The sequence below is a fragment of the Sceloporus occidentalis genome, unplaced genomic scaffold (genome assembly GCF_023333645.1).
Source record: "Sceloporus occidentalis isolate IW3139 unplaced genomic scaffold, rSceOcc1.0.p SCAF_13, whole genome shotgun sequence".
Lineage (NCBI taxonomy): Eukaryota > Metazoa > Chordata > Lepidosauria > Squamata > Phrynosomatidae > Sceloporus > Sceloporus occidentalis.
Window position 1 is genome coordinate 21,780,145 of NW_028316993.1, and position 11,265 is coordinate 21,791,409.

General features: G+C 43.9%; 1 protein-coding gene across 1 annotated transcript in view; it reads left to right on the forward strand.

Annotated features, from left to right (window-relative positions):
* LOC149305183 (CCN family member 2-like) overlaps positions 1 to 10,994 on the forward strand; it is a 37,794-nt gene extending 26,800 nt beyond the window's left edge. Inside the window, exons 2-5 of the mRNA XM_089479185.1 lie at positions 1,952 to 2,165; positions 6,181 to 6,432; positions 7,684 to 7,931; positions 9,459 to 10,994. Of these exons, the coding sequence (XP_089335311.1) occupies positions 1,952 to 2,165; positions 6,181 to 6,432; positions 7,684 to 7,931; positions 9,459 to 9,770 (1,026 nt within the window). The 3' untranslated portion in view covers positions 9,771 to 10,994. The remainder of the gene's footprint in view (positions 1 to 1,951; positions 2,166 to 6,180; positions 6,433 to 7,683; positions 7,932 to 9,458) is intronic.
* The last annotated feature ends 271 nt before the right edge of the window (positions 10,995 to 11,265 follow it).

Here is an 11,265-nt window from a genome sequence, read left to right on the forward strand (position 1 = left end):
GATTTGTTTTTTAATTTATTATTGTTGATTTGTATGACTTATTTGGTATGTTTGTTTTATTAGTTTGTTGTCCACTAAAAGTATATTATACGCATGCACGCACACATACAGACCCCTGTGTGGCTTAGGATCTCAGTATCTGAACGACATGAGCCCATAGCAGCCAATCTTCCTCAAACCTGAACCCCAGCCACCTGGAGATAGTTGGACTATAGTTGAAATCTTCTCGAAGGTGCTGAGCTAGGGACGTCTGCATTAACAATCTACACATGTACTAAAGTTATGTGTGAACCCTTTGGGTTTCCCTGCCTCTTTTGAGATGATGTGGCTAGCAACTAAGGAGTGGTTGTCCGTTCTCCTCTTACAGAATTCTTTCCTTGAGGAGGTTCATCTAACAGCTATGTTCTTATATTTTGGTCACCATATGAAGACCACTCCCATGTCTTTCACAGCTGCTAGACTTTAAATGGTTTTAATTGCAGCTTTGAGATAGTTTTTGTGTTGCAATGGTGCTATTTTATTGCTATAATTTTCTTTCTCCAGTTTAAAAAAAGGCATTTGCTTTGCAAGCTGTGCATGTCAGCTCCGCACCACGGAAATGTATGCCCCATAAAAATGGAGGGGTGACTGTATTTTTATTCTTATACTACATGTTTCCATGTAGACATAAAGGGGAGGTCACAAGAATAAAAAGTCTGAGAACCACTGTAGATAGTTATACATTGGGCATTGATTTATCACATTGCTCTCCATTTTCTGCTGTTCAGGTTCACTCTTTTTAAAACAAATTTATTTAAGAAAAGGTATACCCCCTGAAAAGAGCCCCATCTTATCCATTGAAAAGTAAAAAAAAAGTATGTGATGAATAATGCCTCAATGTATTACCATCAAATGGACTGTAAGAGATCTAAGATGGGTGTGTTCTTGTGCAGTGAAAACTGTGCTAAGGACAGTTCTCAGGTTTCAACACAGAAGGCAAGACCAATGGTGATGAACAAGTTTCATGCAATTAAACTAGTTTAACATCCAATAAACTATCTTAAGACTGCAATCCTGGTGCAATGGGCTCTATTTGCATATTTGCTCAAATGAAAATGTGCATATTATGCTATAAGCAGTCTATCTTTTTAATGTGAAGTCAAAGGCTTTCCTGGCCGGCATCCATAGTTTTTTGTGGGTTTTTGGGGCTATGTGACCTTGTTCTAGAAGAGTTTATTCCTGACGTTTTGCCAACATCTATGAACTTTATCGCACAGGGCTCCAGCATGGATGGAGAACGGTCCAAAAGGAGCCTGGTAGGGAACGGAACGAGTGGGGGATGCATTTTACCGCACACACAAGTCCCTCACTTGTTCCATTCCCCTCTCTTCTGCTCCCAATCCATCTCCTCTGGAACGGATGGGGAACGGATGGGGAACGGATGGGGAATGGAACGGAACGAGTGAGGGACTTGTGGGTGCTGTAAAATGCGTCCCCCACGCATCTCTCACTTGTTCCGTTCCGTTCTGAGAGTGGTCCTGTGCCATAAAGTTCTATGGCTTGCATTGTCAGAGAATTTTTTTTCCTTGTCATGTTTAGCTAGCCAGAGATTTTGCATTTCCAATGTGCTGATTTAAACCAGAGAATATGATAGTCACACACATACACACACACTCCCTCTTCCTCTCCTTGGGCTATTTTGAAGGGCTTGTTAGTTGCAATTGACAAGTTGTGAATATGGGAGGAAGGTGGTATTGAAAGAGAGAGAGTGAGAAATTCAAAACACAGGCAAGGTAGGCAGTGAGAGTGAAGGAAAGCCCTCAAAATCAATTGTGGCCGATGTGTGTGTGTGTCTTGAAATGGATGGTGGGTGCTTTGCTTTGCTTTCAAGATCAGACAGGATCTGGTACCTTTAGGGGTATTTAGCCCTACATTTACCATCCAGCTGCATTGTTTGTTGTGTCTCCTCTAGGTGGCATCACAGACCTGTTTGTATCCATGCCAGTGCCCATCACAGGCACTCCAGTGTCCTGCTGGCACCAGTCTTCTGCTGGACGGATGTGGGTGCTGCAAAGTGTGTGCCAGGCAGCTTGGCGAACTTTGTTCCCTGCAGAAACCCTGTGACCACCATAAGGATCTCTACTGTGACTTCTCCAAAATCCATAAAGACAATGGCATCTGCTTAGGTGAGCTGCTTTCATAGTGTCTCTGCAAAAGAAGAGGGTGAGGATTTGTTATCTGTTGCCCAACAATGCCAGGGTTTAAATTACAGGAGCATAGATTTTGGTTGAAGGTTAAGAAAAACCTCTTGATGATACCAATTTCCAAGTGGGGTGGTGCCAGTTAGCTAGAAGGTGATGCCAAACTGATGGTGGTACAAATTTCCTAGGAGGATAGTGGGTTCTCCCTTGTAAGCAGAAACTGTACTTCCATCTGTCAGGAAAGCTGTACCAGTGGTTCTCCTGCAAAAAGAAAACTTTGCAGTTTTCTCGTTGCAGTTTTGCAGGTGTCTGATTTGGGAGTTTGGGGATGGGAGGAGCAGTGCTCAAGGTGCTGGCCTGGGCGTTTCACCCGCTTGTTCTCTTTCCTGCACTACTAGCGCCATTTTCTCCCATTCGCATAGCCTTTCCCCCGGTGGAGTGGGAAGTAGGGTAAGGCGATCGCGCTACATTGAGCTCCAAATACGGTAAACACATTACTCCCCCATGCAACCGCCCCCTGCTCCACATGCATAGATCGACGTGTAAGGAGACCCATTGAACACTATTTTTAACTATTATGTTTTCTTTTTTTAACATGCCTGCTCTTATTGCCCCCCAAACAGCCAATGGGGGAGGCAAAGGGGGTGGTGGTGGAGGGTCCCTTTTCCTCTTCCCAAAGGGAGTCTGGGAAGACACAGGAGAGCCAGGGAGGCAAAGGGACTTGGGGGGATGGAGGCTCCCTTTTCCCTTTACCAGAGGGAGTCTCCATCCCTCCAAGTTCCTTAGGTAAAAGCACCTAAGCGATTGATTGGGTGTGACGTTAAGCGCTTAGGCACTTGATTGACAGCTCTTTTTAAAAAAGAGGTTCTGGAAGGGCAATTCGAACGGGGAGCACAAAATCCGCTTCAAATTACAACTGAGAAAATTGCAATGGGAATGAGAACATGGGTCAAAAAACCCCGAGGCCGTTTGCTCCCTTTCCTAGTGGGAACGAGGAAGCAGATTCGAATACGACTCGGAAAAAAATCTGAGTGAGAATTGCAGCAATATAAGCTGCTTTTTTGCCCAGTGGGAATATAGCCTGTAATAGATGGTTTAATGTCCTTACATTTCCACTCCTTCATAGAATCATACAATCATAGAGTTGGAAGAGACCGCAAGGGCCATCCAGTCCAACCCCCTGCCATGCAGGAAATCCAAACCAAAGCATCCCCAGCAGATGGCCATCTAGCCTTTGCTTAAAGACCTCCAAGGAAGGAGAATCCACTACACTCCGAGGAAGGAGTGTGTTCCACTGTCGAACAGCCCTTACTGTCAGGAAGTTCTTCCTAATGTTGAGGTGGAATCTCTTTTCCTGTAGCTTGCATTCATTGTTCCGGGTCCTGTTCTCTGGAGCAGCAGAAAACAAACTTGCTCCCTCCTCAATATGACATCCTTTCAAATATTTAAACAGGGCTATCATATCACCTCTTAACCTTCTCTTCTCCAGCTCCCTGAGTCATTCCTCATAGGACATGGTTTCCAGACCTTTCACCATTTTAGTCGCCCTCCTCTGGACACGCTCCAGTTTCTCAATGTCATTTTTGAATTGTGGTGCCCAGAACTGGACACAATATTCCAGGTGGGGCCTGACCAGAGCAGAATACAGTGGCACTATTACTTCTCTTGATCTAGACATTATACTTTTATTGATGCAGCCTAAAATTGCATTGGCCTTTTTAGCTGCCGCATCGCACTGTTGACTCATGTTCAACTTGTGGTCTATTTGGACTCCCAGATCCCTTTCACATGTAGTTTCATTCAGCCAGGTGTCCCCCCCCCCCCCATCCTATATCTGTGCATTTCATTTTTCTGCCCTAAGTGCTGTACCTTACATTTCTCTGTGTTGAATTTCATTTTGTTAGCTTTGGCCCAGCTTTCTAGTCTATTCAGATCATTTTGAATGTTGATCCTGTCCTCTGGAGTATTAGCTATTCCCCCTAATTTGGTGTCATCTGCAAATTTGATAAGTATGCTCCCAATTCTGTCATCCAGGTCATTGATAAAGATGTTGAATAACACTGGGCCCAGGACAGGGCCCTGTGGGACCCCACTGGTCACTTCTCTCCAGGCTGAAAAAGAGCCATTGTTGAGCATCCTTGGGGTTCGGTCAGTCAACTAATTACAGATCCATTTAACAGTTACTTTGTCTAGCCCAATTTTACAAGCTTATTTGCAAGAATGCCATGGGAAACCTTGTCAAAGGCCTTACTGAAATCAAGATATACTATATCCACAGCATTCCCTTCATCTACCAAGCTGGTAATTTTATCAAAGAAAGAGATCAGATTTGTCTGGCATGACTTGTTTCTCTGAAACCCATGTTGACTTTTTGTGATTATGGCATTGCCTTCTAGATGTTCACAGACCCTCTTTTTAATGATCTGCTCCAGAATCTTTCCTGGTATTGATGTCAGACTAACTGGACGATAATTGTTGGGATCCTCTTTTCCCCCCTTTTTGAAGATGTGGACAACGTTTGCCCTCCTCCAGTCTGCTGGGACTTCTCCTGTTTTCCAGGAGTTTTCAAATATGATTGCCAATGGCTCCAATATTACATTTGCCAGTTCTTTTAGTACCCTTGGATGCAGTTCATCTGGTCCTGGCCCCTTTGTGGCTGGTAGTTTCCATATCAGTGGGACAAAGAATCTGTTCCAGTTTGTAGGCTGAATTTTAATTCGGAGCCATATTCCCAAAATTTGATTCACTGCTCCAGTGACATGGGGAGTCACCATTATCACTGCGGTGCTATAAAGCAACAGTGTCTTTCACAGATGTGTTTTTTAGAGATTAGAAACACTACAGTATTTTTTGGAAACATTACTCTGATTCCCCATACCAGCGTGACCACTGGGACATTTCTGGGAATTGTCGCCCAAAAGGTGACTTTGCCAAGCTCTGGTGTTCTTGCTTTTCAGCTAATTACAGTACTATCTCCGAAAGCAGTTTACTTCAATGAAAAAGGGAAACAGACTTATCATTGGCGTATAAATCCAAAAGATAGTTCCTAAGAGTCACAGGAGAACCTCTTTTAAAGAGCATCAGAAGTGAAAAATACATAGGGCAATGCTGTAATTAAGTGAGTGCAATGAAAAAGTAAATCAAACATGTCCATTCAATCTTTTCATCAGAAGAAACAAATCAGAATTTGAATGAATGAAAATTCCATGAAAATATGTACATTTGTTTATGGTTGGTTTGCATAGATCATTGACTCTCACTGAAGGAACAGGTCAGAACACTATGCACAGTTCACAGAAAAATCATTGCACAGTGAAACGAAGAGAAGGGAAACATTTATTTAGTATAAATCACAGGTTGTGAGTCTGTGCTTCTTTTTAAATTCACTATAACACCTATTATAGTGTTATCGTGATTTGGCAGGCCTCATAGAGTAATGGAACTGTAAAGCTGGAAGGCACCCTAAAGGTTATCCAATCCAATCCCTGGTTGTTGCAGAAACAGCTAGCATGGATGGGACATCAAACACTCCAGATGGCAGATGACTGACTGAATTTTCCAGTTACCCTTCTGGGTAGCTGTATATGTGAAGGAATGGATAAGATTCAGACAAATGGAAAATGAAATGGTTGGACCTTTCAGAACAAATAGAAAATGAAACTGTCCTCCCCCCACCCCGCCCGCTGCCTTCATATAATTCTAGCATCAATTATTGATATGTCCAAATGTACCTTAAGGCAGAGTGAGGCAGCCATCTCCAGTGGCAAATACCGGAGTGTCTGAGTGTTGGACTAGGACATTGGAGATGAAGGTTCAAATCCTGGCTCTGCCATGGAAACCCACTGGGTGCCCTTGGGCAAGTTACTCAAATCCAGGTTTGCCCAGGTCTTAGGGTCGACATAAATTGGAAATGATTTGAAGGCACACAACAACAACAACAAGTATATAGATGCACGAGCAGCAATAGAATTCTTGCTTTCATGAACTTTCTCCCTCTCAGCTCATGAAGGGGCAACGTGTGACCTTTTGGGGAAGATCTACCGCAATGGCGAGAGCTTCCAGCCCAACTGTAAGCTGCAGTGCATCTGCATGGATGGGGTCATCGGCTGCATCCCCCTTTGCACAGATGGAGTGCAGCTCCCTTCAGCCGACTGCCCTTTCCCTCATCGGGTGAAAGTGAAGAACAAATGCTGTGAAGAGTGGGTCTGTGAAAGGGGCAGTCGGAAGAACCACCATGGAAAGGATACAGCAGGTGAGACACTAATGCAGCTAACTGATGCCAAACAGTGATCTCTGACATATGACGTGATGGGGCAGGAGGAATAAAGGATGCTGATGTGCGTTCTTTAACGTTCCCCTTCTCTGTTAGCAGTGGATAAGTGGTAGGTGTCTAATATCCTAAGGGACATTCATCCTTTACTTCTTTGAGCCAAAGTAAATGGGACAAGGAGAGAGTGTGGCGTAGTGGTCTGAGTGCTGGAGTACAACTCTGGACATCAGAGTTCAATTTCCCACTGAGCCATGTAAACCCACTGGGTGACCTTGGGCAAATCACTCTCTCTCAACCTCAGGGGACGGCAATGGCAAACCTCCTCTGACTAAATCTTGCCAAGAAACCTGCATGATAGGACCACCTTAGAGTGGCCATAAGTTAGAACAACTTGAAGGCACACACTTCAAAAATGGGAGAAGGGTATGATAGTCACACCCACTCTGTAGTGGCTTTGCTCAAACAATAAATGATGCGTTTGAAATTGAGAGAAAATCAGGGTTCAGGTTCACATGCATACAGGAGGCTTTCTGCTTCAGATGTATGACTTTTCATACCAGCAAAATGAGGACAGAGGGAATGCAGTTAATGCACTCTTCTCTTCACAAGCTTATTTAATCCCAAATAGAATACTCAAGAGGCAGTGTTGTGTAGTAGTTTGAATGTTGAACTCTGTCTCTGGAGACCAGGGTTCAAATCACCACTCACTGAGTGACCTTGGGCAAAGTCATACTCTCTCGGCCTCAGATGAAAGCAAAGACAAACTTCTTCTGAATAAATCTTGCCAAGAAAACCCTGTGATGGGGTTGCAATAATTTGAAAATGACCTGAAGGCACACAGCAATTACAAGAAAACCTGAATAGGGTACTTATTGACAGGGATTTTATACGCTACAGGAAAGATGAGTATAGAAGGCAGGATTGCACAGGGAAGAGCTATAGCTCAGCAACAGAGCAAACACTTTTTTGTGCAGATGGGTCTACATTTAATTCCTTTCATCTCCAGGTAGAGCTTGCAAAGACACCTTTCTGAAAGAGCCATAGCTCTCAGGGTATGTACTACTGGAATACATGGATGTGGGGTTAAAGCTCTCCTTTTTGCTTTTAAATCCTTCTTTTGTGATCTTGAAGCCACTTGAGCTATTTGTTAAATGAAAATGATCTGGCAAAGAGAAACAACGTGGTAAATGCCATGATTCCTTTTGCCTTTGCTCACAGAAGCCCCTTTGCCAGTTTCATTCCACAGGAACAATCCAGTGCACAAACCCAAGCTGAAGTCCAAGCCCAGGCCCAATCTCAAGATGAACAGTCTTCAAGACAATTGCTTGGTGCAAACCACCAAATGGAGTCCCTGCTCCAAGACATGTGGGATGGGCATCTCAACACGAATCACAAACAATAACTACCAGTGCCATCTGGAGAAGGAGAGTAGGCTGTGCATGATCCGGTTCTGCAATGTCCCCTTGGAGAAGACCATCAAGGTATCGTGACAGCTAGCTGGAGAAGCTTACACAATTGGCAAAGCTACTTTTACAACTCCCAGAAACCGCCAGTAGAATAGCTATTGGCCATAATGGATAAGGGGCTCTGGGACATGTATTCCAAAAAAGGGATTTCCCTCCCCATAAGCTCTGCTGGGAAGCTTTGTTGCTTTTAGACCTTTCACTTCAGGAAGTGAAGCAACTCTGATCAGAGTCAATGGAGATTATGAGATGGGGGAAAAAGCCAGAAGTAGAAGACATACTCCAGGTGATCATGCTAAAGATTTTCAGACACATCACGCTTATTCAGGATTTAACTGATGAAAAATCAGCAATGCTCCAGCAACAAACTATTCATGGGACTTCCCCATTCATGGGACTTGCTGGAGCATTGCTGTTTTTTCATCAGTTAAGTCTTGAATAAGCACAACACCATCTGAAAACTGCTTCTTTGAAATGCTACTTTGCCGGGAGTGTGCCTTCCCCTACCACCCCCCCCCCCCCCACCGTTTGATAATCTCCTATGTGTCTCTTTCACATGGGGACACCAAGACAATTGAGGATTCTGGTGGCTGTGATCTAAAAAAGTCACATTGGTCACATTTCCAAGATATGAACTGTAGTCAGTGGCGTCACTAGGGGTTTTTGGATTGCATTGGGTGACCCCAGTTGGCCCTTCCTCCCTGTTCCTGGCTCCTCTGGCCCCATGCTTCCTCTCCAAGAAAAAGGTCTGGACAGAGGAGGAGGAGGAGCAGAATGCATGCACCCTTTCAGTCTGCTCTATCCCAGGTTTCCTCTCCAGGGAAAAAACCTGGGATGGAGCAGGAACAGTTTGGAGAGCATGCATACCCTTTTAGGCTGTCCTGGGCCTTTTCTCTGGAGAGGAAGCCTGGGACAGAGCAGTCTGGAAGGCCATGCATGCTCTCCTCTTCCTCCTTTTCTGGCCACAGGCTTTTTACGTGGAGAGGAAACCTGCAATGGAGCAGCCTGCTAGGGGTTTCCCTTTGGAGATGAAGATCAGGATGGAAAAGGAGGAGTGTGCACATGCCATTGCAGGTTGCTAAAGCCCCGAAGGAGGAGGAGGAGGAGGGATGCTATAGGGGAGGCAACTGCAGGGGGAGCAGTGTTTGATTTTCATTTCCATGACCCTCCTTGCAGACTACATTAGCATGTTGGTGCAAACCAGAAGTGATGTCATGTCACTTCCAGGTCCTGCTTTCAACCACTTACTAAGTTTTTTGTGGTAATTCGGGTACTGTGGATGATAAATGGAGGCAAAACCTCTAGGGTGGCATGTTTGCAGACAAAAATAAATACCCAAATTATTTTTGTGTGTGGATCTGGGGGAATTTGGGGTCACCAGGGTGTTTCAAGGGCTGCAGAAGTAGGGTTCAGGGGTTGCATGTGGCCGTAGGCCCCACTTTCCCCATTCTTAGCTAATGAATTTGACCTGGTATTGAGGAGCTTCCAGTGTTTATGTGTTCCCTGTGTGAGTACCTTACCCACTGATTTGTTGTCTCTTTCCAGAAGGGAAAGAAGTGTGTGAGGAACGCAAAGCCTTCCCAACCCATACGCTTTGAGTTCACGGGCTGCACCAGCACCCGATCCTACCGGCCCAAGTTCTGTGGCCGCTGCACAGATGGGCGGTGTTGCACTCCACTCATTACCAGCACCACAGAAGTGGAATTCAGGTGTCCAGAAGGTGACTCTTTTGTTCGCAAGATGATGATGATCAAATCCTGTTCCTGCCACAATGATTGCCCCACAGAAAATGATATCTTCCTGGCGATCTACCGACGGCGAATGATTGGGGACCATGTCAAGCTGGATAGGCAGTAGTGTGGAAAAGAGTGTGGAAGAAAGGTGTGTGGGAAATTAATTTTTGGACTATAACTCCCAGAATCCCCTAGTCATCATGACCAATAACCATGCTGGTGGTGGGAATCCAAGAGTTGTAAACCAATAAATTATCTTTTACATATCTGCATACTAGGACTTTATCCTTACATGTCTCCATAAAGCCAACTGGCTATGACTGTGAAAGGATCAGAGATATTTCTGCTGCTGACATCTTGAAAGAAGCAGATCCTGATGAAGAAGGTTCTTGGTTACAGGTGCATTAGAAGCCATCCACTTGGTTTTCCACAAGCCCAAAACTCATCTGAAACTCCAGATCCACACTTCCTTCCCCTATCATTTTCTGATCTAACTCTCACAACAAACTTTGGCTTTAGGCAATTTTGATCATAGAGATATTGTACATGGGGGGCAGGGGCAGACTTGAGGGTTGTTGCATCTACTTTGTTGTTGTTGTTGTTTAATAGAACTCCAAGATCCATGAAGCAGAGTGCAGTGTTACAGACTTAAACATTGGAATGAAAGAAAACTATGCTTCAGGACTCTGACTGATGCAAACGATATAACTTGTTCTCCAAAGGCAAAATATTGAAGGAACATACAGAATGGCTGGTGCACCAGAGCTTATTTCAAGTGCTGTACTCCTTGCACTGCAGTAAAATCATAACCTGAAAACAGCATAGTCCGTTCTCAAGGTCCTGATTGTCTTGCAAAATAGACACAGGAACAAGATGAAAAGTGAGACTTTGAAAGTTTTGCATGGCAGGGGGTTGGGCTGGATGGCCCTTGCGGTCTCTTCCAACTGTATGATTCTATGACATATAATATGATCTACCACATAAGATAATTTACCTGCAAGATATCATTGAGCTGCACCTCTTGATTCTTGGCAAAGGAGTTCACATTATATATTCCCAGAAGATTTGTTTTAAACATTGGATTTTTTGCAGGATAGAACCTTCTTTCTTTTTCTCTCTTTTTATCTGCCTCCAAAGAACATCTAGAATACTCCTTTAGAGACCCTTTCCCAACTGAAATGTATATAACATGAAAACCATTATTTTCAAGCCTTTGTACAGTTACTTAAACACATTTTTGTACTGGTTGTTTTTATTTGTTTTTCTTCTTTTCTTGTTGCTTTTTAAACCTCTCACTTCCTGGTATCTAAAGATGAGAACAATAAATGTATTTTAAACAGAAACAAAAGCAAGCTAAAACACTTTACAAGTCCCCTGTAAAGAAAAAAAAAAGTATAACAGATCAACCCATCCCTGTTCAGCTATAGATAGCAAAGAAGAAAATATTCTGGAAGAGGGCAGGTCTACCTGAAGCTGTCAGCAAGAATGTTCCATGTACATGTGTCCATATGTGCCTTCAAATCACCTGTTGAGTTATGGTGACCCTATTAATTTTATAGGATTTCCTTAGGCAAGAAATACTCAGAGGTGGGTTTTGCATGCTTCCTTTCTGTGAAATA